The sequence below is a fragment of the Sorex fumeus genome, unplaced genomic scaffold (genome assembly GCF_029834395.1).
Source record: "Sorex fumeus unplaced genomic scaffold, SorFum_2.1 ptg000218l, whole genome shotgun sequence".
Taxonomy (NCBI): domain Eukaryota; kingdom Metazoa; phylum Chordata; class Mammalia; order Eulipotyphla; family Soricidae; genus Sorex; species Sorex fumeus.
This window is the reverse complement of record NW_026606275.1, coordinates 2,228,455-2,255,262: the sequence shown is the minus strand read 5'-3', so window position 1 is coordinate 2,255,262 and position 26,808 is coordinate 2,228,455. Positions and strand designations below refer to the sequence as shown.

The following is a 26,808-nucleotide window of genomic DNA, read 5'->3' as shown; positions in this document are numbered from 1 at the left end:
GGTGGGTCTGGTGTCGAAATATTGAATGTGATCAAAGTAGAGAGAGAGTAATGTGGAAATCATCTGCCCCACAGGTAGGAGGAGGGTGTGGGATGGGGGTATACTGGGGTTGTTGGTGGTGGATAATGGGCACTGGTGAAGGTCCGGGTGTTTCATTGTATCACCGAGACTTAGACCTGAAAGCTTTGTAATTGCTCTCACGGTGATTCAATAAATAAAATTATAAAAAATGAAAAATAAATAGTAAGGTGGAGTTCACTCCCAATTCAATCAGCTAATCAATGGCTGAATAAATAGCAGTACTCCTACATAAAACAAAAAAAAATACCTTTCGCATATGGTTGTTTATCCTGGACTATTATTGATTTTTCTTTTTTTGTCTCCCTAGCGACGCTCAGGGCTGTCTCCTGGCTCTGGGGTCACTCCTGGCGGGCTCAGGGGACCACATGGGGTAGAGGGGATAGAGCCTGGTCAGACGAGTGTTTAAGGCAAGTACCCTCCTCACTGTCATATCACTGTCGATCCCTGATTTCTGTTTTTTTTTTTTAAATTTTTTAATTTTCTATTTTTTGCGTTTTTGGGTCACACCCAGTGATGCTCAGGGGTTCCTCCTGACTCTGCACTCAGGAGTCACTCCTGGTGGTGCCCGGGGGACCATATGGGATGCTGGGAATAGAACCTGGGTCGGCTGCGAGCATGGCAAATGCCCTCCCCGCTGTGTTATCACTCCAGTCCCTTGATTTCTGTTTTAATTATAAAGACCTACTTCTACTGGCATAGTTTTCATAAAGATTTTCGAAATATCAGGCTAGTGAAAAAACTCAATATCTGTGTTTGTACTTTGGCATGTGCTTCTTCAGTATTTTTCAGGCAATGGCTGGAATTTGCTTGTGAGTCCAGTGTCCTGCTTTAGTTTATTTGCTGTACCTTCAGGAGAGTTGATCACCTTAACTCTTTGCGAGGTAATTTGGCTTTTACAACTGGCATATATATATATATTATTATTTTTTAAATTTTTATTTATTGAATCACTGTGAGAACAGTCACCAAGCCTTTCACTTTAAGTCTCAGTCAGTCATACAAATGTTCAAATGCCCATCTCTTCACCGGTGCACATTTTCCACCACCAAGAATCCCAGTATGCCCTCCTCACACCCCTCCCCCTGCCCGTGTGGCAGATTTCCACTTTACTCTCTCTCTCTACGTTGATCACATTTAATATTATGACAGAAGACCCACCATTATTATTTGTAATTTCCCCCAACATTCAGACCTGCCAAAAAGACATCATCAGATAATTTGTTTTCTATTGCTGATTATGAAGAACATATGATGTCACACGGCCGCATTTCTGATATTTTAGTAGTAAGTCTAGAGGGATTACTGCCAAAAGCCGCTGGGTTCTGAGATTGGTTTGTGTGCCTCTGGGATCATGGTCGTTCAGGAGCTGGAGGAGGTGTTCGCGGTTGGCAACTCGGGGCCTTGTCAGGGCAGGGAGCAGGGCCGGTTCCACCCCCCATCCCATGAGGCCTTGCATGCCTCATCACTGCAGTCTCATACCTGGCTGTCCATTAGGCTCTAAAAGATGGTGGTCACCATCCGCCGCCACCAGGGGGATAGGTGGAGGGACAGAGACCCTTCCCCTCCTGGGGTGGCATGGCACCGTAGTTTAATGCACAGTCCAGATGCATTTTAGTTGGGGATTATATTTTGCTCAAAATGTCCCACCACCATTCAAGCCTGCCTTCCAGGGACAGACGCTACATCATTTACTTTCCATTGGTCACTTTGCATATCAGGAAAGGGCATGTGGCCGCGCGGTTCAGAAGAATAGTCCTGGTGCTCACATACCAGAGCCATCCTTGTAGAAGCTCATGGTCACCGGGATTCCACCTGGAGAAGGCGGGGAGATTGCACCTCCCCATCTGGGACCTCCTGGTGAAATCGGCTCTGTATGGGGCCCGAAGAATTCTCCGGGTGTGTGTCCGCCAGCCAGCACACTGCTGTGTGCATCAATGGCGTATATATTTTAGACTGACAAACATCATCCTCCACCCAGATCCTCCATCTTCCAGTAGGCAGGGGTCACACCCACCAATGCCCCCCCACCCCCCGCGCGCCGTGTAATCCCATCAATAGCCAAGACCCAGAGACTATAAAACCCAGCTCCCAGAAGAGAACAACACAGAGTCTCCTGTGCCTGGCTGTCCTCAACGGGGCCCCTTGGAGGGGGGCAGGTTGAGTTTCCCTCCCTGCCCTGAGAAGAGCTCCGGCAGCCAGAGACCTCCAGAACCAGCCACAACCATGCTGAGACCACTTTCCACATGCATGAAGGTACCGGCAGAGGAACAAAAGCATGCGGGTCCCGGGGCTGAGATCTCCAAGCCTGCTTGGATCGGAGCTGAGCATCCTCCACCCAGATCCTCCACCTTCCAGTAGAGTAGGCAGGGGTCACACCCACCAACTGGACCCCTGCGCTGTGTAATACCATCAACAGCCAAGACCCAGAGACTATAAACCCAGCTCCCGGAAGTGACATCTTATTATCTCATTCTTGCTTTGGACAACCTGGTAGGCTACCGAATGTAACCTGCCCACACGGCAGAGTCTGGCAAACTCCCCGCGGCGTACCCAATATGCCAAATACCAGTGACAATGATGGGTCTCATTCTCCTGACCCTGACAGAGCCTTGAATATGGCACTTTTTAAAATCTCAGGGCTGGGACGAAGGAGACATTACTGGTGCCTGCTCGAGGCAATCGACAAACAACAGGAGGATCGAGATCATGACAAAAATCACTATGCATAAGATAAATACATTTTTTTTTTGCTTTTTGGGTCACACCTGGCAATGCACAGGGGTTAGTACTGGCTCTGCACTCAGGAATTACTCCTGGTGGTGCTCAGGGGACCATATGGGATGCTGGGAATTGAACCCGGGTCGGCCGCGTGCAAGGCAAACGCCCTACCCGCTGTGCTATCACTCTAGCCCCAAGATAAATACATTTTGTAAAAAAAAAATTAAAACATACATGACTTGAAAATCAAAGTAGATTATAAAAAAAACCCAAAAATCCCCAAAATAATCCTTAGGAGATGGTTTTGAGTGGCTGCCCAAAATAGATTTTTACAGTCAGAAGGGGTTGACTCGAGGCTCTTAGAAAAAGAAGTTTCTAGGGGCTGGGGAGGCTTCAGGGGCTGGAGCACAGGCTTCATGTATGGGAGCACTGAGTTCTTCCCCGAGCACTGCCGACTGAGCTCCCATCAGAAAGAGAATAAGAGGCCCAAGAGGTAGCACCATGGGCACTGGCCTTGCCTATGGCCAACACTGTTTCTGTCCCTGGCACCACACAAGGTCCCCTGAGCACCTCCGGGAGTGATCTCTGAACACAGGGTCAGGACTAAGCTCTGAGCACCCACAGAAGTGGCCCAGAAAAGGAAAAAGAAAAGCTATTTACAGCCAAAGTAGAGCAGGGTGTGGTCCTACAGCACGTCTAGGACGTGCCCGCTCTGAAATTCTCCGCCAGTCCCCTGTGCGCGCCCTCCGGGCCTCTGTCCTGAGCCCGCGCCCCTCTTCCCTGCACTGCAGGGCCAGACTCTGGGCGCTGGCGAGAGATGCGGAGTTGGAACATCGTGTGCCCGAAACCGACGAACAAAGCCAGCCCCCAGCCCTGGAGGTGGAGAGAGAGCACTGCGGGCCGCGCACCCGGGTTCAGTCCCAAGCACCGCACGAGTCTCCCTGAGCACAGAACCGGGAGTGAGCCCCCAAACAAACACGAAGCAGCTGGTGGAGAGGAATGGGAAGGAGCCGGAGAGGTGGGGGCTGGGTGCCCGGGGGTGCCCAGGGGCGGGGGAGGCGCCCGCAGAGGAGACCAGCCCCAGTCCGGCATTTGCCGCAGGCCAGGCTGACCGCTGGAGTGGACCTTGATTTTCCCCTAAGGAAATCGGGGGAGGAGGGGGAGGAGGAGGATGAGCTGGAATCTGTTCTATGCACGCCGAACGCTTTGCTTCCCAGAGAAGCTGGCCGGGGCGAGCACTGCAGGTCAGGCACTTGGACCAGAAATTCTGCTGGAAGTACCAGGTGGTGGTGATGGGGGGGGGCATCCCCTCATCACCGCCTGCAGAGGTGGACAGCGCGTCCAGCTTGCGGAGGGGGCGCGGTGCTGACACTTGCCCTCCCGAGGGCGGGCAGGAGCGGAAGCACCCGGCCCAGCTGCAGTAGGAGAGGAATGAATGAATCAGCCTCAGGGCCCCTTACAAAGGCCCAGATTGTTCTCCGTGGTGAGAACGCCCCTGCCCTCCCGCTGGGGGCTGGCTGAGAGGGGGCTGAGCATCCTTACTCCCCCAGATCCCCCGCCTGCACGGGACAGGGGTGGGGGAGTGGGGGGTGGGGGAATGGGGGGCAGGGTCCCTTGTGCTGTGGACTTGCCGTCTCCTAGGGAACCCCCTTGCCCCCGGGGCTCCCTGAAAGGGGCCGTTGCTGTGAAGGGATGTAGATGGGTTTTTGCGGGGGGTGGCAGGGTGCAGAAATGTTCTGAGCTGCCCTCTGGAACCTGGAGTCTTCGGCGCACCACCGACAAGGCCGTGTCCTTTGACCTGCTTCAGCCTTCCCATCTGGAAGGTTCTGCTGGGCTTGAGCAAGGTCTCTCAGGGGTGCCTGTCTGCCCCACCCCCCCGCCCCTGTGTGGGAAACGGCCTTGCTTTAGCTCCTGCTGTCCCTTTTCCCTCGTGTCTGTGCCCCTGTCCACACACACCACACATTCTGCCGTGGACCGGGAGTGTGAGGGCATTGGGGGAAAGGAGGAACCCCGGGCAGTGGGTGTCCTGCACGCAGGGCTCTGACGGCATGCAGTGAGGCCTGAGCTCACACACGCTGCTCAAGCTTTGGAAAGGGGTGGGTTTAGGTGCTGAAGACAGTGAATGTTCTGGATGCCTCTGGCCTCCTCCAGCACCTGTACCCCCCCCCCCCCCGCCCCCCAGCAACCACCTCTAGCATTATGGGACTCCAGAACAGGGCTTTGTAACCCTCTTCCACGGGGCTGCTGGGGACAGGTAGCAGAAATCCACACACACACCACACACTGGCTGGCGATGAGCCCGAGGGACATTTATTTGAGTGCAGAGGTTAAGGCACACGACTGCATCAGTCCCCGAGCACCACCGCTGTGCGTGGCCCCTAAGCAAGGCCAAATACGCGAATGTGCGTATCTTTGGCTGCAGTCTCGCCTGCCGGAGGCGGCCCCTTTCCCAGGCCGGGAGACGCCAGCTGCTGTTGGATCCCAATCCCCCTGAAATGCCACAGCCTCAGGGGGAGACTTCTCCGGCAACATTACACGTACACGTGTACACAGGCACGTCCAGGCACGCGCAAACGCACCCGCATGCACACACACACACACGCACACACGCAGGCGTGCACACACACACATGCACACCAACACTGGCTCTTTCTCAGAGCTGCGGCCGGCTGCCACCTAGTGGCTCTATGCAGTATTGCACCCACCACGGAAGCATGCACAGAGGGTGTGTGTGTGTGTGTGTGTGTGTGTGTGTGTGTGTGTGTGTGTACACGCGTGGGGGATGCCAGTCCCCGTGGCTGATTGCAAGAGGCCTGAGTTGATGAGAGGCAGAGCCCGACAAAGGGCGGCCCCTTGGAGGTGCCTCAGGCAGGGGAAGGGGTGGGGGGCTGTGCGGAGCCCCGGGGGTCTCCCAGCGGTGCCGCACACTGTTCTGTTTTGGGGCTCGCGAGGCTCCCCTTCACGCACACTTTTGTTTGTTTGTTTTTTCTGGCTCACACCTGGCTGTGCTCAGAGCTTGGTCCGGGCTCTGAGCTCTCACCCGGGGACCGTGTGGGGGGCTCGGCTGGGGCCTCCGCTGGCTGCGAGCGGCCCTGCCCCTTCTACTGTGCACACCTTTATCGCCCCCCTCAACGGCGGGGCAGACACACCACCCGCTCCTGGGCTCCGAGGGGCCCCAAAGAGCATCACCGCCCACCGGGTGTGTGCGGGGCGGTCAGCAGAGCAAGGCTGGCCGGTTCCCACGTGCCGGGGGACGCTGGCCGGGGTGCACAGGGGTGGGGCAGGGACGCGGAGCACGGCCTGGCGTGCGGGCGGCAGGGAGGGGCGCAGCGTGGGCAGAAGAGGGGCCCACGCGGACCCCAGGAGGCGCCGGGGGCACCTGTGGCTCTCGGCAGATGGGCAGGGCCGTCCCTCAAGGCCACTCTGGCCTCCTGGCGCCAGGGGCCAGGCGGGGGCTCTCTGCAAGGAGGCGCTGCCCCGGGGTCCTTGGCTGTGTGGTCCCAGGGGGTCCGCAGGCCAGGGCTGGGGGACTTCCCAGGAGAGAACAACCCGGGGTGCGCCTGGAGCCTCTTTCCAGGGTCCCGGCTCACACCCGCCTTCTGGCTCCGGCCCCGGAGGCCCCGCCCTGCCCGGAGCCCCGCCCTCTCCACAAGATGCCCCGCCCCTAGACCAGAGCCCCGCCCCTAGCTCTGCCCTCTCCATAAGACGCCGCCAGCAGAGGCCCCGCCCTCCCTAAGCCCCGCCCCCGCCAAGGATGCCCCGCCCTAGGTCCCCCCCTCCGCCAGAGACCCGCCCCAGCTCCGCCCCTAGCTCTGCCCTCTCCATAAGATGCCGCCAACAGAGGCCCCGCCCCTGCCACGGGATGCCCCGCCCTAGGCCCCGGCCCTGCGCCAGAGACCCGCCCCAGCTCCGCCCCTGGCCCTGCCCGCTCCATAAGATACGCCGCCAGCAGAGGCCCCGCCCCTCCCTAAGCCCCGCCCCCGCCAGGGATGCCCCGCCCTAGGTCCCCCCCCTCCGCCAGAGACCCGCCCCTAGCTCTGCCCTCTCCATAAGATGCCGCCAACAGAGGCCCCGCCCCTGCCACGGGATGCCCCGCCCTAGGCCCCGGCCCTCCGCCAGAGACCCGCCCCAGCTCCGCCCCTGGCCCTGCCCGCTCCGTAAGATACGCCGCCAGCAGAGGCCCCGCCCCTCCCTAAGCCCCGCCCCCGCCAGGGATGCCCCGCCCTAGGTCCCGCCCCTCCGCCAGAGACCCGCCCCAGCTCCGCCCCTGGCCCTGCCCGCTCCGTAAGATACGCCGCCAGCAGAGGCCCCGCCCCTCCCTAAGCCCCGCCCCGCCACGGGATGCCCTGCCCTAGGTCCCGCCCCTCCGCCAGAGACCCGCCCCAGCTCCGCCCCTAGCCCTGCCCGCTCTATAAGACACGCCGCCAGCAGAGGCCTCGCCCCTCCCTAAGCCCCGCCCCGCCACGCGATGACTTGCCCTAGGTCCCGCCCCTCCGCCAGAGACCCGCCCCAGCTCCGCCCCTAGCCCTGCCCGCTCCATAAGACACGCCGCCAGCAGAGGCCCCGCCCCTCCCTAAGCCCCGCCCCCGCCAAGGATGCCCCGCCCTAGGTCCCGCCCCTCCGCCAGAGACCCGCCCCAGCTCCGCCCCCGGCCCTGCCCGCTCCGTAAGATACGCCGCCAGCAGAGGCCCCGCCCCGCCCCATCCGGAGGCCCCGCCCCGCCCCGCCGGCCCCCGGAAGCGCGTCCGCGCTGGCGCGCTCGGGCCTGGAGCGGCGGCGGCGGCGGCGCGCGCGCCTGCCTGGTCCGGCTCCCGGTCGCTCCGGCCCGGATGGAGGAGCCGCGGGCCGCGGCCGGGGACGTGTCCCTGCACAACTTCAGCGCCAGGCTGTGGGAGCAGCTCGTGCACTTCCACGTCATGCGGCTGACGGACTCGCTCTTCCTCTGGGTGGGCGCCACGCCGCACCTGCGCAACCTGGCCGTGGCCATGTGCAGCCGCTTCGTGAGTGCGGGGACGCGGGAGGGGGACACGGGGACACCTAGAGGGACGGGGGGACACGGGAGAGGGACACGGGGGACATTGGGGGACCGAGAGGGACAGGGGGACACGGTGGAGGGACACAGGGGGGACCGAGAGGGACACGGGGGACACGTAGAGGGACGGGGGGACATGGGAGAGGGACACGGAGACAACTAGAGGGACGGGGGCACGCGGGAGAGGGACAAGAGGGGTGTGGGGGGGACCTAGAGGGAGGGGGGACACGGGGGACTTGGGGGGAACCTCGAGGGACGGGGGGACACGTGGGGAGCAAGAGGGACATGGGGAGTGGACACAGGGGATGTGGGGGACATGGGACCGAGAGGGACGTGAGGGGACACAGACCAAGAGGGACGCGGGGGGCTTAGAGGGACAGGTGGGTGCAGGCAGGGGAGGGGGTCCCGGGTGTCTGGCGCCAGGCGGGAGGCAGCAGGGGCGGGCCATGGGGGAGGGGTCGCAGAGCCAATCCTACCCTCTGGCTGGGCTGAGGCCTGGCTTGTTTCTGGGGAGACCCACCCCTGGGGCTGCTTTGCTGTGGGTCCCGCAGTTTCCGGCAGCAGGAGAGCGTGGGGCCTTCGCGGGGGTCTCTCCCCCCACGCCCTGCTGCTGCCGGGCTCAGCTCCCATCCAGGCCTCGGGCTGAGCGTCCGCGATGGAAGGCGGAGGGTGCTCCCCCTGCTGTGGGGAGCTGCGGGGACCCTGCGGCGCGGGGTGGAACTCGGGGTCTCTGCGTGTGGGCTCTTGCCCCCGTTCCTTGTGCTCTGCTCTCCGGGCTGAGAGGGAGCCAGGCGCCGTGTTCCTGGGTGGGCGGGAAGGACCACGTGTTTCATGTTTGTTTTCTTGGGGTGGGGCCACACCTGGTGGTGCTCAGGGATCGCTCCCACAGTGCTCGGGGCACCACATGGGGTGTCAGAGATCGAACCCGGGTCGGCCGCGTGTGTGAAGCAGGTGCCCTCCCGGCTGAGCTGTCTCTCCAGCCTGCCGGGGTGCTCGGTCATTAGTGTTTGCGATCAGGGGCCTGGCCATGATCCCGAGGGAGCCCTCACTTCTCTGGCCTGGGGCGTCCGCTGGGAGCCCCCCTGAGCCTGGTGTGGCCGCCCTGGGCCAGCCCGTCCCCCTGCACTGCCCGCCCGGCCCCCGCCGCCTCACGCGCTGCTCTGCTCTCAGGACTCCGTCCCAGTGGCCACCTCCCTCTTCGGAGACGCGTCCGACCCAGCCTCTGCTGGCCTGGCACAGCGCCTAGGTACGTGACCGCATTCCCGGACCCCAGAGGGAGCCTCAGGGGAGGCCCTGGGCCTGGGGTCTCCCGCTTGCCTCGCTTCCCTCCGCCCTGAGTGCAGGTGACGCCCTCTGGACCCCCTTCCTGTGTGGGCTGGTGGGGGCGATCGATGGTTCTAGAAGCACGCCTGGACAGGGCAGGGCGGCCCCACAGAGACAGCGCTGGAGCCCAGACTCCAGCTCACCACGGTTAGGCTCGGCCCGGGCGTCCTAACGGCCGCCAGCATTGCTGGGGTTTTGACTTGGTGCGGCGAGTGGGCTCTTCTCTCTGCCTTCCCCTGGCCGCCCCTGGCGGAGGATCTGCCTCTCGAGGGGCCACTGGTGGTGGCAGAATCAGTGCAGCCCCCTGGGCCAGGCACGGCTGCTGTCTTCTGGACCTGGAGGTTCCCTTTTTTCTTTTGTCTTTTTCTCCTCGGCTCCTGCCCTTCGACAGTGAAACAGACTGAGACCCCCACATCTGGTTCTTATTCTCTCCCTAACGGGGGTCTCAGGGCCGGACAGAGCCCAGCAGGCCGGAGTGCGCTCTGCACGCGGGAGATGGGGGGTCAGGCCCCAGGAGCCCCTCCCAGCCTCCCGCGTGCCAAGGCCCCTGAGAAGGTGAAGCCTCACAGGGCCGCCTACGCTGCCCCAAATGGGCATCTCCTGGGGGACCCTGGGATGTGGTTGGTGCCAAGCCGGGCTGCCAGGAGCCGGGGGCGGTCACTGTTGGTCACAGCCCAGGGCTGTGACCCCCTCTCGGGAGCCTCCGCCACGTCGGTCCTCCACATGTATTCTGCTCAGGGTGACCTGGGGGAGAGTGGGGGTCCCCAGGGCAGCCGTCGCTAGCCGAGCAGCTGTGTGCGGTGATGCCTGCCTGCCCGGGCCTCTTCATGGGGTCACTCAGTGCCTAGGCTTGGAGCTGCGGTCGTGGCCAGCTGTGGGCGGGGCCTCGAGCAGGCTTGTCTTGTGGCCACGTGTCCATCTGAGTGGGCTGAGGGCCGAGCCCGGTGGGCAGCAGAGCCGCAGGGCCGCCGTGGGAGCTTCCCAAAGCGAGGACCACCTCGCTACCCTGGGCAGGCGTGGGGGCTTCCTGCCGAAGGTTCCCCGCGGGGCTGGAGAAAGGGACTGCCACGTTCGTGGCCTCCAGGGCCGGGGGACCGTGCCAGGCCGGTGTCTCCGCCCGGCCCGCCCAGCGGCCCATTCTCTCGCCGTAGCCCGGAAGACCCGCAAGCAGGTGTTCGTCAGCTACAACCTCCCCACGGCCGACAGCGGCTTCACACTGCTTGTGGAGAACAGGATCAAGGAGGAGATGGAGGCGTTTCCTGAGAAGTTCTAGCCGCGTGGCTGGGAGACTGTCAGTGCCTGAATAAAGGATGCGCCCACCCACCCCCGTCTAGTGTGCCGACGTCCCTTCTTTCCTTTGGGGGTGGGTGGGGTGGGGCACACTCCCAGTGCGACCGGAAGACAGGCGGGGTGTCGGCTGTGTGCAAGGCCAGGGCCTCCCGCCTTTGTTTCTGGAAGGTTCCTCTCCGTCACACAGGGTGGACATAACATCACCGCGTGTTCCTGCCCAGGGATGTGGATGGGGGTCCAGTGAGGGTCTCTGAGCTCAAGGGGGCTGATGGATGGGTCAGCAGGCCAAGCCTCAGTGAGGCGGGCGTGCCCCCAGCCTGTCCCCGTCCCACCCCCAGCGCATCCTGCCATACCCCAGGCTCTGTCTGTCCCCCCCCCCGCCCCACGTGGCCTTAGCGGCTCGTACAACAGGCATTTTGTGGGGGGTGGGGAGGTGCCCAGATACAGGCCGCCGTGCGCCCCAGGAGGCCTGGCCGGCAGCTGGGCAGCTAGTGGCCAGCCAGTTCTCCAGTCCAGGTGCCGTCTGCCCGTTTGCTCAGGGCAAGCAGAACTTCCCCCGGAGTCACAGGGCCGGTCACGTCCTTCGGCTGTGAGGGGAAAGAGCCCCAGCTGCCCTGCCCCCCACCCCACCCCAGGCCGCCGCCAGAGCGAGGAATGGGCGATGAGTAAGCAGGTCGTTTATTACTTGTGGCCAATGGTGGTGAGATGCCTCCAGTGGGTACCATCAGATGAGGTAGGGAGGATGTTCCCGAGGAAAACTTAGGGGCAGCATCGTGTCCTGCACATACAGACGGACCCTCCCCAGGGCCGACACGCGACATCATGCAGACATTCGGCTTCGAACGACAGTTCAGGGCTCGGTCGGGGCTTGTGCTAGGAGGGACCCCTCCGGAGTGGCCCAGGAGACACGGACAGACACGGGTCCGACAGACCTCGAGGTGGGGTGGGGGGACGGCGGGGCGCGCCGCGACACGGACGGAAGACACGCGGGGTGGGGACGGGCTCGGGCAGCTCCACTGGCACCTGGGCCCTCGAGTGGCTGCAGGAAGGGGCGCGAGTGGCCTCCGGCGGGGATTGTGTTGGCGCCCCTCCCCCCTCGCCAGCGACCAGCCTCTTCCGTTCCCGTTTCTTTGCTCAGCGACTCGGGGCAGGGTCCGAGTGCAGAGCCAGCCCGGCCCCGGCCAAGGGCGCAGCCTGAGAAGTGACTGCCGGGTGGGAGCGAGCAGGGTGCGTCCAGAGCCCCGGGTGCCCAGCCCCCGCCCCGGCCCGGCGCTGGCCCGGTCAGGACGCTTCTTAGTGGGTCACTTAAGGTGGACGGAGGCCCTGGGGAAGGATGCGAGGCGGAGCGAGCCAGTCCTGGGGGGACCCGGGCACCCCGCCTGGGCCGCCGCGCCCCCCGCGCCCCGGTGGCTCTGTAGCAAGTATTTGAGAAAAGGCAAAAGGTTTCTGGTTTGGCACGCGAAGGTGGGCGCACGGCGCAAGCAGGCGTCGGGGCCGGGGTGCGCTCAGCCCTGACCCGCCTCCGTGTCCTCACGGCTGCCCGGACCAGGGACGCACATTTCCCTGGGCACGGCCCGCGCAGACGCTGCCAGGGACGGGGAAACTCCAGAAAAAAATAAAAGAAAATAAAGGCCCCAGGCGGCGGGGGTCCTCGTGGCCCCGCGGTGCGGCTGCAGGAGCACTCCCGGCGGAGCACTCCCGGCAGTGGAGGAGCCCGAGCTGGCGAGCGAGAAGAAGGGGGCGCGGCGGGCCGGGTGGGGGCGGGCTGGGGGGTTATTGCTTCGCTCTGTCCGTCTCTGGTTCCGGGGGGACCCCGGTGACACTCGCCCGCGGGGGCGCCGCGCCCCCTGCCCCCACGTTGCCCGGCTGTCCTGCAGGCTGGTGATGTCTGTGTGATGTGCTCGAGGTGTGGGGGACCCCGGGGGGGCGGGGCGCGCCGGTCCCCGCGGCCGCGTGTTTACAGGTAGAGCTGGGCGAGGGGCAGGGTCCGCGGCCCCAGGCGGGGCTGGGCGGGCGGGGCGGGGCGCGAAGCTTCTGGTCCTTTCCACGGCAGCACTGGCACTCATCTCCCGGCAGGCGGGCTCTTCCGACGGGGGCTGCTGGGGAGCGCGGCCCCCGGCCCCCCGGCACGGCCCCCGCGGCCGCGCCCCTCTCCCGAGGGTGGACGCCCTTGCTGAGATCATGAGAGGGTGTAAAGTGCTTCTTGTAAAAATGACCAAAATAAATACAAACATCTCATGGCAGAAAAGAAAGTCCGGGGCGGGCGGGCGGCCGTCCGCGCGCGCCCCCCGCGCACCGGCTCCCTGGAGCGCGCGCGCCCCCCGCGCGCCGGCTACATGGAGCGCATGCCGTTGGCCGTGGCGCTGTCGGGCAGCCCGTCGCCCGTGGCCGCCGCGTCGTGGAGGCCCGAGTAGTCCTTGAGCTCGGCGTTGGTGAGCAGCAGCGGCTGCTCGCCCTTGCGGTGGGGCAGCAGCGGCTGGCGCGTGTAGTGCTCGCCGTTGGAGAGGTTCTCGGGCAGGCCCTGGCCGCGGCTCTCGGGCAGCAGCAGGATGCAGATGATGCAGATGAGGGTGCAGCAGGCGAAGAGCACGTGGTGCAGGAAGTAGCCCTTCTGGTTGTGCAGCTCGATGATGGGCGCCGTCAGCATGCCGAAGCCCGCGCTGGCCAGCACCAGCCCCAGGCCGCCGCACCTGCGGGGTCCGCGCACGAGGCAGGTCAGCGGGGCACAGGGGCCTGGCAACCGGGGCAGGAGCCCCGCTCACAGCACGCCCGCGGGGAAGGCCGGGACCACCCCGCCCTGGCCAGGACCAGCACCAGGTGGACACGCTCCCTCCCGGTGCCGCGGGATGGAGGGTCAGCCGGAAGCCGGGAAGGAAGTCAGTGGCAGGCCAAGGAGAGCGTGGGGGGCTGGGCCCGGGGCAGGAGCCCGGGCTGGGGGAGGGGGGGGTGGCAGCAGAGAAGCCTGGAGGCTTCCCCGAGGGCTGCTGGGCACCCAGTGCAGCCGCTGGACACTTTTCTTCCAGGAGGTCAGTTCCCAGGGGCAGGGGATTTTTTTTTTCTGAAAAGGGGGTGCTGGCCAAGTAAGTCTGGAGGCCATGGCTCTAAGCAGGGAGACAGATGACGGGAGACATGGGAGCGATGGACCGGGACCGGAGGTGGGGATACTCCGGGGTGGGGTCTGCAGCCAGAACCGGAGCGCGCAAAGCCAGGGCCCAGGCGTGTGCACCCTGAACAACAGCGCGACCCCCAGGCTGTCAGGCTGCACGGGGCAGCCGGCGCCCGGGTCAGCACAGGCGTCTGCAGCCAGCTTGCTCCTCGCCACAGCCGGAGACAACCAGGGTCCCCTCCCCGGGGAGACTGTCCCAAGTGGGCCTGGGCACCAGCCTCAGGGCAGAGACGGATCCCAGGGAGATGCTGCCCGTGGCTGCTCAGTCGCCCCCAGGAGGCCACAAGTCCATTGCCTGGTGCCCCGCGAGCTGTAGGTCCACACGGGTGGGGTGCAGAGACCAAGGAAGCAAGCGACTCTGCCATCCCTGGGGGTGGCCCCGAGCCGGTGGGCAGAGGACACGGGCTGCACATCTGTGTGTCTCCATGGGCTTAATGATGCCTGGGTGTCTGTGTGTGTTGGGGGAGGGGTGCCCACACCTGGTGTTTTCTTGGGGCAGGTGTGTCCGTGTGTCTGTCTGTGTTGTATGTCTGTGTGTGTGTCTGTGTGTGTGTGTGCTGGGGGGGATGTCCCACACCTAGTGGTTTCTTGGGGCCTGTGTGTGTCCGCGTGTGTATCTGTGTGTCTGTGTGCGTGTTGGGGGGATGTCCCACACCTAGTGGTTTCTTGGGGCATGTGTGTCCGTGTGTCTGTCTGTGTTGTGTGTCTGTCTGTGTGCTGGGGGGGATGTCCCACACCCAGTGGTTTCTTGGGGCATGTGTGTCCACGTGTGTGTCTGTGTGTTTGGGGGGGGGGGGAATGTCCCACACCCAGTGGTTTCTTGGGGCATGATACTCTGGGGTCTTCCTGGGGGTCAGACTCAGGCTCCCACACACAAAACGCGCCCCAGGCTATGGGCCTGCTCCTGGGCCCGTCAGGAAGCCTCTAGCGCTGCCCTCGAGTGGGACCCTCAGGACCCGCAGCAGCCGGGCCGTGGGTGGCCTCTGGTCCTTCTGGCCTTGGGAGCAGCCTGACGCAAACACGTCTGTCCCTTACTCGTGCCCAGAATCATCTGTCTACCAGCTGGCCACAGACACCAGACACGGAAGGAAGCCCCGTTCCTGGAGCACGTGACAATGACACGGGCACGCGGGTCAGTGCCAAGGGGCAGAGATGGGCAGGTGGGGACAGTGGCGTTTCTCCTGGGCTCATCCTGAGACCGAGCCCACTTTCTAGCTGACTTCCTGCTGGCATTTTCCTCTGTGCTGTCACGGTCACGCGGCAGTGCAGAGGCCCGGGGGTAGGCAGAGGAGCCTGAGGAGGCGACAGTGCCAGGTCCCGCCTTTTCGGCCCCCACATGCCTGTCCCCCATGGGCGCTGCTCGGCCCCTCCACTCTGCGTCATTTTCCTCTGGTTCTTTCTCTGCTCCAAGACCAGCTCCCCACCTCCCTGGGGGGCCTTCCACGGGCATCGCCTGCTTTCCCCCAGCTCGTCACCAGAGGGCAGCACGCGGCCACACTTGCCCTGCACAGGCAGGCGTGAGTCTTGCCACCCCCACCCCATGGGTGGCCACTACCAGCTGCGAGTCCAGCTCTCTTAAGGCTCGTTCCATGCACAGCAGGCCAGTTGGAAGGGCCGAGTCTGCTCAGAGGGGCCTGCAATCTGCCAGTTATTCTGTTCAGCACAGGGACGGCATCTTGCACTGAGAGCCAAGAATTCCCCCCGCCCCACACACCACACACTTCTCTCATTTGGGGCCACAGCCAGCGATGCTCAGGGGTTACTCCTGGCTCTGTGCTCAGGGCTTATTCCTGGCAGTGCTTGGGGGAACCCTATGGGATGTCAGGGATCGAACCCAGGTCGGCCGCATGCAAGGCAAACCCCCTCCCCGCTGTGCTGTCACTCTGCCCCCTCACTCTTTCTCTGTGTTTTAATTAGTCTCCACCGCATTTCTGTAACATCACGGATGGAGAGGTATTTGTGCCTGTTTTTACAGAAATAAAGAACTTGCCCCAGTAGGAAGGGTCTCATCACTGTCCCGAAGGCCACATGCTCCCCCACAGACTCCTTCATGCCACTCAGCAAAGCGGCCTGGCCTCAGAGGGGCCTTGCCTGGGGCCCCAGCCCAGTCCACCTGCCCTGCCTGGAACTCGGTGCTCAGGGCCCTGGCAGGCCTGCAGGAGGGCCAGCCCTCCCCAGGGCGTTCGGGGCGGGGATGGCACCCGGGCACCGAGCTCTGCCCGTCTCAGTCCTCCTGGCCTGCTTGTTCTGTGTTGCGTGCAGGCCACGGACACAGGCTGGTTCGCGTGAGGGCAAGTGTGTCTCGGAGCCTGCTGCCCGTCCTGACTGGTGGGTCTGTCTGTGGGGAGGTGTGGGGCCCACTTCCAACCCGGTGCCTTCGGGATGGTCCCTGGCGCTCACGGGGACGGGACTCCCGAAGGGACCAAAACTCCGCAGCCCTGCCGGACGCCCCTTCGGGTTCACCTCTGCATCCTCTGCCAACGTAAACACGTCGCCCGGGCCAAGTGCTCACTGCTCCCTTGTCCTACCAGGCCGATTTTCTCAGAGAGGGCAGCCTGGGCCTCCATATGGGGCTCTGCCCGCGAGAGCGCCGAGCTCCGGTGCACACACGTGTCAGGCGTGAGCAGACCCCCACCTCAGAACCCCTGTCCCTGAGCCCGCAGACCCCACTCGACGGCTGCAACCAAACGCATCAAAGAAAAGCCCCGGTCAGAGCTGCTGAAGGCACTGCATTTCCTACGGGCACCAGCCAGAACCAGCCCTCGCTGCCCCCCATCCCCCCACCCCCCGGGGATATCACACCAGCCACAGAGGAGCTGGCTAGATTCTTCTGCAGGGGCGAGGATGCAGCTGGGCTGGCCCCCTCCCCTCGGCTCTCGCAGAGGCGGGGGCCACAGAACCTGGCACCTAATGGCTCCTTGCATAAGCACACAGTCCCTTGGCATCGCCCCTGCAGGTACCGAGCGGCCTTCGGGCTTGGCGTGTGTGACAGGAACCCAGAGAAGAATCCAGATGAGGTCATGCGAACCCCGTGGACAGCATGCTGGCACAGGCGCGCGGCACGGAGGCCAGACCTGGTGCCCGCTCCTGGCCCCCCATGCCCCGGGCCGCCCCAATGAGTCTGCAGTGGCCCTGGGGCCGAGGACTGGGCGCGGAAGGGCAGGGGAGCAGTGTCCCCCCCCCCCCCGCCCACGCCGGCTGCCTCCCAGCGGAGCCCAGCGAGTGCCTGCCCATGCCCACGGCCCCATCCGCTGGGGCATGTGTTAGAAATGCCAGTGATACCGCTCGGCCCCCCACACGCACAGATGGGAGGGGGCAGCACTGCTCAGCCGAGCCCAGAACATTCTGACATCGTCAGCACTGGCCGGTGGCCCAGAAAGGCCACTTCCCCTTAGACGAGAACGACACACGGACGCAGCCCCCACGCCAGGATGTGTGCGGCTGTGGCGGGTGGTCGGGGGGTCAGGACGCTGGGTGGGACATCCCTGGGCTGCTGCACAACCCCCCCCCAGTGTGACGTCCGGACCGTGAGATCCGCTGCCCTCAGAGAGGAACGGCCGGGCCCGGGGACTGCTCCCTGACCCTCCAGCCCCAGCTCTGGTCCACGCCGGGGCTGACCCAGCTTGGCCCCGGCCCCGCCCACCCTCTGGCCACGCCCCTGACCCCGCCCCCAGCTCCGGCCTGCCCCGTCTCCCCCCCCCACCTGATGTCGGTGGGCGTGAGCTCGTGATCTCAGAGCCCGACCCGGCTCTGCCCCCGGCCCTCTCCTGCTCTGCCCCAGCCCCCGCCCCTGATGACGGTGGGCGTGATCTCGGCATCTGGCCCGCCCCTCCCTCTGGCCCCGCCCCTGACTCCGCCCCCGGGCCCCGCCCCGGTGACGGTGGGCGTGATCTCAATGCCTGGCCCGCCCCTCCCCTGGCTCCACCCACCATCTGGCCCCGCCCCTGACTCCACCCTGGCCCCGCCCCACCCCTGATGATGGTAAGCGTGATCTCGGCACCTGGCCCGCCCCTCCCTCCGGCCCCGCCCACCCTCTGGCCCCGCCCCTGACTCCGCCCCCGGCCCCGCCCTGGTGACGGTGGGCGTGATCTCAATGCCTGGCCCGCCCCTCCCCTGGCTCCACCCACCATCTGGCCCCGCCCCTGACTCCGCCCCCGGCCCGCCCCGCACCTGATGACGGTGGGCGTGATCTCGGCACCTGGCCCGCCCCTCCCTCCGGCCCCGCCTACACTCTGGCCCCGCCCCTGACTCCGCCCCCGGCCCCGCCCCGGTGACGGTGGGCGTGATCTCAATGCCTGGCCCGCCCCTCCCTGGCTCCACCCACCATCTGGCCCCGCCCCTGACTCCGCCCCCGGCCCGCCCCGCACCTGATGACGGGCGTGATCTCGGTGCCTGGCCCGCCCCTCCCCTGGCTCCGCCCACCATCTGGCCCCGCCCTGACCCCGCCCCGCCCCCGCCCCCGGCCCAACCCGCACCTGATGACGGTGGGCGTGATCTCGGCGCAGAAGAACACGCTGAGGCTGCCCACGGCGTGCGAGGCGAACATGCCCACGATGGAGAAGGTGATGGAGAACTTGTCCTTGACGCTGTCGCTCATGCCTGGGGGAGCACGCGGGGAGGGGGGCGGTGAGCGGGGCCCGGCGGGCGGGGCGGGGGCGGCACGGCGTCCTCCGGGGAGGGGAGGGAGGCCGGAGCCCTCGCCCCTGCAGACCCGGGACCCCGGGCGGGCAGTGAGGTCAGGGCCCTCTGGCTGCAGGGCGTCACCTGCCCGCCGCTGCGGCCCGGCCAGCCCCGAACCGGGGCCGAGTCTCAGTTCGGGGGCCGTGGGGGGCCCAGCCTGCACGGCCGGGGCCTGACCTCACGCCCGGCGGAGGCCGGGGGGCCAGCGGCATGCAGCTGGGGGTCGGTGGGGGCCCGCGAGGCCGCGTCCTGGGCTCCCCGGCGGCGGGGGGGTGAGGGCGGGCAGCCGTGACCAGCAGCGCACACGTGCGTGACCCACGGGAGGGGACGGCAGCTGCCCGGCCGCGGGGGCGCGGGGGGGGGGAGCCGAGCGGGCACCAGGCGGGGGGCTGGCATGCGGGCGAGCGAGCGGGGCGCTGCCGGGAGGCAGGGGGGGGCGAGTATACGCTTAGTGTCCAACCTACGGCCAACTTCAGCTGCAACTCTTGGAGGGGAAGGAGGAGAGAGACCAGAGTCAGTCTCGCGGGGCGCGCCCGCGGGGGCCGGGGGGCGCGCGGGCCTCACCTGAGTCGGGGTGCTGGCTGTACTTTCCGATCACTGCGCGGCGGCGGGGCGGCGGCGGCGGCGGGAGGAGAGAGGCAGGTCAGCCGAGGGCCCCTCCGAGACGCGAGTGGCCTCCCCGCAGGCGGCCCGGCCCACGGGCGCGGTCCTGGCCAGGCTCACGGGGCCGGCGGGCGGGAGGGCCGTGGAGGCAGGCCCGTGGGTGCCCGAGCCGGCACGGAAGGGAGCACGGGGGTCCTGGACTGCCGGGACCCGCGGCCGAGCATGCCCAGCCCGGCCTGTCCCTCCACGCTGACCCGCCCGGCTCCTGCTGTCTGCAGCAGGGACCCGAGGGCGCCTGGACACTCCCCGGCCCCCCCCACCCCGCCCAGTGTCTCCTGATCGGTCGTGTGCGGCCAGACCAGGCCGTGTGGACCTCCCTGGGCTGACAAAACAAGCCCGTGCCTGGGTCTGGGCGAGGGGCGAGAGGTGGGGACCAAGCCCCTCTGCTCAGGATCCCGGCGCCCAAGCAGGGTGGGGCCACGCCCCTTCCTGGCCCCGCCCCTGCAGTTAGGCCCCGCCCCTGCAGTTAGGCCCCGCCCCTACAGTCTGCCCCACCCCTGCCCCGCCCCTGCCCAATCACACCCCAATGATCATGCTGGCCCCGCCCCTGCCTTCCCGGCCACGCCCCCTGCCTGGCCACATCCTGCCACACCCCCTGCCCCTCCACGTCCCGCCCCCTGCCCCTGCCCTACCCTAACCCCCCACCTCCCACCCTGCCCTGCCCTGCCCTGCCCACTCACGGTTGAGGAGCCCGAGCTGCAGCAGCGAGGCCAGCGCCGTGAGGATCATGAAGAGCAGCAGCCCGCCCCGGCGGCCCAGGAAGCGGACCACCACGCACATGGCCAGGCAGGAGGCCAGCGCGATGCTGGCCACCGTGTAGTAGTCTGCGTAGAAGTTCTCCAGCAGCGGCACCTTCACCTCGTGGCCCATCATGCTCCGGGCGAAGCAGTGGTGGATGCCGTAGCCGGTCAGCCTGCGGGGGCGGCCGCAGACCCGGGACTGAGGCCCGGCCAGGCGGCGGCCCAGGGCTGCAGCTCGCCTGGACCCCGTCACTCCCTGGCCACCGCCCACCGGGCAGGGCAGCGGCCTTCGGGGTGGTCCCCGACCCAGGTTCTCAGGACCCTGTCGAGACTGGGGGTCTGGGGGGGCTCTTCCACCTGGCGCCCTGGGGTGCAGCAGCCTGAGGCCACACCCCCTGGGGCCCTTTGGACACAGCCTGTGGTCCTGTGGGCACCCCCAGACCAGGAACTGAGGTTCTCCCGCCCCGTCCACGTCAGGTGCCACCCTGGCCCTGTAGTCGGGACCCTCGGGCGCGCCAGGACTCACGAGTTCACACACAGGACCACGATGTTCTTCCACAGGTTTCGCGTGCCCACCACCTTGACGATGCACACCTTCTTGGGCCGTCGGGAGAGCTCCTTCTCCAGCTCTGCGGAGAGCGACCGTGAGCCCGGGCCCCGCCTTGCCCTCCTGCCAGGGCACAGGGCTGGCACTGAGGGGGCGCGCCGCCGCACAGAGACTCACTCCCAGAGGCCGAGCAGAGCGGCGCCTTCCCGACGCCTAGCAGGGCCCAGCACGACCCTCCCCTGCGCTTTCCTGACACCTCAGCGGGGGGGCCCAGCCACGCCTGCCCCCTTCCTCCCCCACACAGGGCTGCTGCGACTCCCTGGCCGGGACACACGCAGACGGGCAGTGCCTGGGCTGAGTCGGCCGCACAGCGAGTGCTGAATCCGCACAACCTCAGCCCAGAGCCACTGCCTCCAACTGCCCTGGAAGGTCCTCTGCTGGGAAGATACATCCGTGCATATGTGTGGCACACACGTGTACATGCACACATGCAGACACGGGCATACGTGCCTGGGCACACATGTACACACACGCAGGCACACACACAACATGAATGCACGCACGTGCACATTGGCACGGAAACGCACCGCACACTGAGTTAAGGGATCAGCGTCTCTGGGACCAGAACACAGATCAGTTTTGCCTCAAGTGCCTCACTGACCCCAGAGTGTCGCTGGGGATTCTGGGAGGCCACACAGGGCTAGAGCCCACCCACACCGGGGACCGCGGCTGCTTCCAGAACAGGCAGGAAACAGCTGTGGGCGGAAGTTCCGAGTTGAGGGGAGGTGTGCGTGTTCTCTCGGACCCGGGCCTTGCTCCCTGGGATATGCTGACTCGGCAGCACCCTCAGGACAGTGCGAGACCGTGTGGCTCCATCCCCGCTCTGGGCACAGGCCCCATGCGTGCACACGCGTGTGTCACAGAGCTTATAACAGATGCACGCTTGGGCCGGAGCCACAGGGCGGGGGAGGGTGTTGGCCTTGCGCGTGGCTGACCCACTTTGGTCCCCTGAGCCCCGCCAGGAGAGGAGCTGGTCCCTGAGCGCAGAGACAGGGATAAGCCCTGGGCCCAGCCAGGCGCGACCCCCCAACAAGCAACGGAACCACACGCCCGCAGGGACCCGGGGATCCCACCGCCTCCTGGGTGCTTGCGGTCCCGTCCCCGTGCGTGTGGTGCCGCGTGGCGGATGCTCTCCCCACCATGGGCTTCCCCTCCCTCGGGAGACGAGGCCCCTCCCTCCTGCAGCAGTGCCGGGTGGCCCCGGCTGGGCCTGGCCGGGCAGCGCGCGCCTCACCAGGCATGATGCCTTTGATGTCGCTCTCGGGGCTCAGGCAGCTCCGCTGGGTGAGGTGTAGGATCTGCTTCTTGGCCGCCTCGAACTGCTGGGTCGCCATCAGCCAGCGGAGGGACTCGGGGAAGATCCTGCAGGGCAGAGGGCCGCGGGGCTCTGCTGATCTCGGCCACGGGACCCACGGGACCCCCAGGCCCGCGCCGGACGCCCGGACACCCCCGCATCTAGGAAGTGTGGACAAGGAATGTCCAAATCGTGGCAGAGGGGAGCGACTGCCAAGCCAGCGTGGACGGGCTCAAACAGCCACGGACTTGTGCACAGGCGGGGCGGGTCTGCGGCGGTCAGCGCCCAGGAAGGACAGCTCTGACCGAGCCCCCAGCTGGCCGCCGGACACTGGATCTCACACACCCTGCAGGGCTGACTGCACCCAGCACTGGGGGGGTCTCACGTGCCCTGGGCAGGCCCTGATAGTCATGGGTCACCACGCCCTCAGGCCCTGGCCCTGCTGAGGGGTCCCTAGAGTCCCTGGGGCCATGCGTGGCAGGTGCCCCTCCCCCCAGGAGGAGGTCAGACCCTTAAGGTCAGATCCCTCCGCCACGGTGTTTTTCCCCCTCATCCAGACCACGCGGTGTTACTAAAAATGTATCCTCGGCAGTTCCTCAAGGAGGAGGAACTTGGTGCCTCGGGGCAGACGAGGGTGACAGCCTCAGGCAGCAGGGGCAGGGCTGCGTGCGGAGGGCTGTGAGGGAATGGCCGGCTCCAGAGTGGGCAGGTGGGACAGGGTCCCAACCAGGGTCTTGACCAGGGAAGGCAAAATCCGACGGCAGGTCAGGCTGGCTGGGCCGAAGGGCCCCTACTCCTCCCTGCCCCGAAGGACAAGGGGCTGAGCACCTCATTCCCCGTTGCCTCCCGGCCCCGTCCACCCCCGCGTCTCTCCACACGACCCGTCCACTCCTGCATCTGTCCATGTGCCCCGTCCACCCCGCACCTGTCCACCCCCGCGTCTCTCCACACGACCCGTCCACCCCTGAGCCTGTCCACATGCCCGTCCACCCCCCGCCCATCCATGCATCCTGTCCACCCCGCGCCCGTCCATGTGCCGGCCAGCCCCGAGGCAGGGGCGGGTACTCACGACCAGTAAAGCAGCATGAACAGGAAGGGGCAGATGATGAGCGCCTGCAGGACCTGCCAGTCCCGGCACAGGGCGGCCAGCCCGGGCATGAGGAACTGGCCCGCCATGGCCACGAAGCTGGCCACCATGGTGATCATGAACCGTTTTCCCGGCGGGCACAGCTCGATCCCTGCAACACACGGGGGAGAAGGAGGTGAGTGCCCGGCCGGGCGGGGAGGGTCCCTCTGCCCCCGCCTTCCGTCCCCAACACCAGCCCCTGCCCCCGTGGAATGCGGCTGCCAGGCCAGTGCCCGCTCCGTGGCCGTGAAGCAGTGCCGCTGAGGCCGCCCCGGGCTGGGGGAAATGCAGGGCCGTTGCATTGGGAGGCCAGCATCACAGACCCAGGGACAGAAACATCACCGGCTCTCCCGCAGGCTGGTGGGAACCCAGTCCGGCTCTCAGGCGCGGGTGGGCTGGACTCGCCCAGCTGTGCTGCCCTGAGGCTCTGCAATGGTTCCCGGGGGCAACGTGGACAGTGGGCAGTGGGCAGGGTGGACGGGGGCGGGGAAGCATCGTGGCACGGTGACGGGAGCTCGGGAGGATTCTGGGGCCTCTGTGGCGAGAAGGAAGCAGCACAGGGCTGGTACCCGTGGCCCCCGGGGCTGGAGGACCCTCTGCAGGGGACAGACGCTACCCGCCTCCAGCTGCTGGGCCCTGAGTGCAGGGATGCATGGAGGGCCTGTGGCCACCAGGGGGCGCTCGCGTAACCCGAGTGCCTGAGCGTCCAGCCCGCGTCTGGGCTACTACCCTCTGCAGGGAGGCTCAGGTCATGTGGACAGGCCAGCCCCGGATTGCGTCCCTGCCCTGTGAGGGGGCAGGTCCCCGGCGAACAGAGAGGCAGGAAGCAGGAGACGCAGCCCGAGTCAAGGCTTGCGGGCGTCTCACACAGACCGAGCTGGTAGCCTGACCTTGGGTACAGGGACTGGACCGGGGCGCTGACCACCCGGCGAGTGCCCAGCAGGGAGCCTCTGCTCCAGAGAGGACAGTCGTGCCACCCAGGAACATGAGACACTGCCCAGAGCACCCACCCCACTCTGCCGGACCCCATACACCCCCACGCCATGCTGGGCCTGCACGCCGCCCCCTGAGACCCCGAGAGCCAGGAGCCGAGACACGAAAATACCCTGACCAGATGAGGGCGGGGACAGGGACGGGGCAGGAAGACATTTGGGGGAGGGGCCCCCACCGCACAGAGCCCAAGAATGAGGCTGTACCGCGGTGCTGAGGGGACCCAGAGCTCACCCACCTGAGGCTCGAGCCCTGGACCGGCCCTGTGGCCCCTCCCCGGACCCAGAACCACCCAGGCACCTCCACTGCAGTGACCAAGTCAGGTGACATGTGCTTCTCAGAGGGACTGTCCCCCTCGGTGGGGGTGCCAGAGTGTGCACACGCACGCACACACACGCACATACACACGTGCACACATACACACATGCACATATACACACGTGCACATATACACACATGCACAAATGCACACATGCAAACACACACACATGCACACATACACACGCACATCTACGCACATGCACACACGCACATATACGCACATGCACACACGCACAAGCATACACATACACACACACATATACTCACGCACACACATCCATGCACATACACGTGTGCACACACACATAAGCACACGCGCGCCACAGAACATGGCTCAGCCATGCAAAAGGATGGTGCCTTGTGTGAGGGGACAGCCCTGTGTGCCCAGGCCCCACTGGCCCGCCTGCTCCCCCCAACACTCCGCAGAAGGCAGCAGCTCCCAAGGGGGGCAGAGGGGAGTCTTGGGCTCTGCCGCAGCCCCCCCGCCAGCTGTGCCGGAGCCTCGGGGAGCCACGGGAGCCCCCAGCACGGGACCTTAGAGCACCGCGTTCCTGAGACCCCCCCCCACACACGCACGCACCCCTTCTCCCGCCCAGCCAGCTGGGCCTGGCAGTGGACACGTCACTCGGCAACTGCCGCCCTGGCCAAGGACACCGGCCCGGGACACGTGGCATGTGACCGTGGATGCCCTTTACAGCCCCCGGCCAGAGCGTGCTGGTCCCCGGACGCAAATAGCCGTCGTGGGCGTGGCTGGGAGGACGCTGCTGTTCCGGCCCCGCCTCCTGCCTGGCACCGCCCCGGGCACACCTGGGGCTCTGGGCAGCGCCTTCGCCTGGACACCACAGTGCAGGGGGGAGTCGTCCGGATGGAGCCAAGGTGGCCACGCAGGGGGCGGGCGCGGCCTCCCGAGCTGGGTCACTTCACTTGACTGTCCAAGCTCACAGCCACAGCCAGGCTGATGCTGAGGGGACGCACGGGACACGCCAGGCAACATCTGGGGACACAGTCCCGCCTCTTCCTTCCCAGATACAGGGATTTCTACCAGTTTTTCTTTGTTTTCATTTTTGGACCACACCCGGCAGTGCTCAGAGCTCACTCCTGGCTCTGTGCTCCGGGGACCATTTGGGGTGCCGGGGAGCTAGCCTGGGCCAGCCGCGTGGCAGCCTTCCTCGCTGTACTATCCACGCTGGCCCCTCTGCCACTGCTTCCCTTCTAAACACAGTTACTCCAAAGCAGGGATTTAAATGCTTGCCAGTGTTTCTCCTCAGCAATCTCCACTGACTGCAGCAGCCCCGCCTCAAAATCCGAAACCGCACGGCCTCTTGCTCCCTGCCCTGAGGAAGACCCCGGAGAGGAAGGGCTTCCCATGCCGTGCAGAGGGGGGAGACCCTCGCGTTTCAGGCCGGCCCCCCATGTGCAGGCCAGGGGAAGGCGAGCGGACAGCCTGGGGTCCTCAGAGAGAGACACACCTGCCGGCCCAGGCGCCTCATCACATGAGGACTGCAAGGACGTGGCTGGATGGGACCCCCGGGCCCCCTCCCGCCCAGCCGGGCAGTGTCCTTGGTGTCCCCATGTCCCAGGACGAAGGCTTAGCGTCCGCGTGCCCCACTCACATTCCGGCCTCCCAGCGCACCGGCACCTTTCCCAAACTCCAAGTCCAGCGAAGAGGGAACAGGAGTCATGTCCGCCTCCCAAGTCCTTCTGCTTCCGGCTCCTCTCTTCCTCCTCCTGCTCCTGCCTGGGACACCCAGGGCAGCCCCACGCCCTCCCAGGCTGGCTCGGACAACATATTCCAGCCTTTTCGTTTGGCTCCAGCATGACACGGGTGACTTATCTGCTTTTCTGCTTTTTCTCTTTTTTATTTTTTGCTTTTTGGGTCACACCTGGCAATGCCCAGGGGTTCCTCCTGGCTCTGCACTCAGGAGTTACTCCTGGCGGTGCTCAGGGGACCCTATGGGATGCTGGGAATCGAACCCAGGTCAGCCGCGTGCAAAGCAAACGCCCTACCCGCTGTGCTCTCTCTCTAGTCCCTGCTTTTTATCTCTTAAGAAAATGGTCCCTCCAGGACCCCAGGGCGAGGCTGGTGGCTGTGCAGGGACCCGGAGCTCGGGGTCCCCCGGCTGGGCGGCTGCGGCCCCGTGGGCTGGCGGCCAGGGCAGGGGCGGGACAGCGGCCCGGGCAGGAATGTGCAGTGCGGGCGCGGCCGGCCACCTGCAGCCCAGCCCCGACAGGCCTAGCAAGTTCAATTAGCAGCTGAAACACGTGAGGCCACGGTCAGCACCACAGGGTCAGGCATTGGCCGCACGCCTGCCGGGCCGGGGATGGGAAGGAGGGCCGGACTGCAGGGCGCTGCCCCGGGGAGACCGTCACTGGCCTCTTGGGGGACACAATAAAACCCAACGAACTGGTGCGATCCCCCCTGGGGCAGCCTCTGTGCCCGGCCCCAGGCGCAAGCCCCACCAAGAGGGCGCAGGCTCAGAGACACGGGACTGGGCGGGGGTCTGAGACACGGGCCCAGGTGGGGGTCTGAGACTTGGGCCGGGTGGGGGTCTGAGACACGGGGCCTGGGTGGGGTCTGAGACATCGCCCCCCCCCCAAGGTCAGCTGACAGTTGATCTGCCCCCCGGGTCACCCTCACTCCTTCCCTGGGTGCTCTTGAGGCTGATGCCCACTCGAGTTGGGCAGGGGCTCCTTGTCCACGATTTCTTGCATTTCTTCTCCCTGGGGCCCAAGCCTGTCTGTCCCTGGGCAGTGGGGCGATTTCTTCCCAGCAGAGG

General features: G+C 65.8%; 3 protein-coding genes across 5 annotated transcripts in view; 2 read left to right on the top strand and 1 right to left on the bottom strand.

Moving 5' to 3' along the window:
• LOC130017734 (ribosyldihydronicotinamide dehydrogenase [quinone]-like) overlaps positions 1-23,302 on the top strand; it is a 136,987-nt gene extending 113,685 nt beyond the window's left edge. Inside the window, exon 8 of the mRNA XM_056108486.1 lies at positions 23,292-23,302. The gene's annotated coding sequence lies outside the window, so the exon portion shown is untranslated. The remainder of the gene's footprint in view (positions 1-23,291) is intronic.
• On the top strand, positions 7,590-10,454 carry PSMG4 (proteasome assembly chaperone 4). The gene is made up of 3 exons (XM_056108487.1): positions 7,590-7,799; positions 9,002-9,077; positions 10,306-10,454. The coding sequence occupies exons 1-3, from the start codon at positions 7,629-7,631 to the stop codon at positions 10,425-10,427; spliced, it is 369 nt and encodes a 122-aa protein (XP_055964462.1). The 5' UTR covers positions 7,590-7,628; the 3' UTR covers positions 10,428-10,454.
• SLC22A23 (solute carrier family 22 member 23) overlaps positions 11,106-26,808 on the bottom strand; it is a 75,103-nt gene continuing 59,400 nt past the window's right edge. Inside the window, exons 4-11 of one of the 3 annotated variants that reach the window (XM_056108477.1) lie at positions 22,664-22,832; positions 21,535-21,662; positions 20,220-20,322; positions 19,634-19,866; positions 18,855-18,887; positions 18,751-18,774; positions 18,086-18,209; positions 11,106-13,134 (exon numbers count right to left, since the gene is read on the bottom strand). In XM_056108477.1, the coding sequence (XP_055964452.1) occupies positions 12,777-13,134; positions 18,086-18,209; positions 18,751-18,774; positions 18,855-18,887; positions 19,634-19,866; positions 20,220-20,322; positions 21,535-21,662; positions 22,664-22,832 (1,172 nt within the window). In that variant the 3' untranslated portion in view covers positions 11,106-12,776. Of the gene's footprint in view, positions 13,135-18,079; positions 18,210-18,750; positions 18,775-18,854; positions 18,888-19,633; positions 19,867-20,219; positions 20,323-21,534; positions 21,663-22,663; positions 22,833-26,808 lie in introns of those variants that run through there. The other 2 variants (XM_056108478.1, XM_056108479.1) reach the window with 2 other exon arrangements.

What these genes read in the sequence shown, in the direction of transcription:
- PSMG4 (XM_056108487.1), top strand. Translation starts at nt 7,629, where the DNA reads ATGGAGGAGCCGCGGGCCGCGGCCGGGGACGTGTCCCTGCACAACTTC. An exon ending in TGGCCATGTGCAGCCGCTTC is followed by an intron (nt 7,800 to 9,001) that starts GTGAGTGCGGGG and finishes CTCTGCTCTCAG; the next exon opens with GACTCCGTCCCAGTGGCCAC. An exon ending in TGGCCTGGCACAGCGCCTAG is followed by an intron (nt 9,078 to 10,305) that starts GTACGTGACCGC and finishes CTCTCGCCGTAG; the next exon opens with CCCGGAAGACCCGCAAGCAG.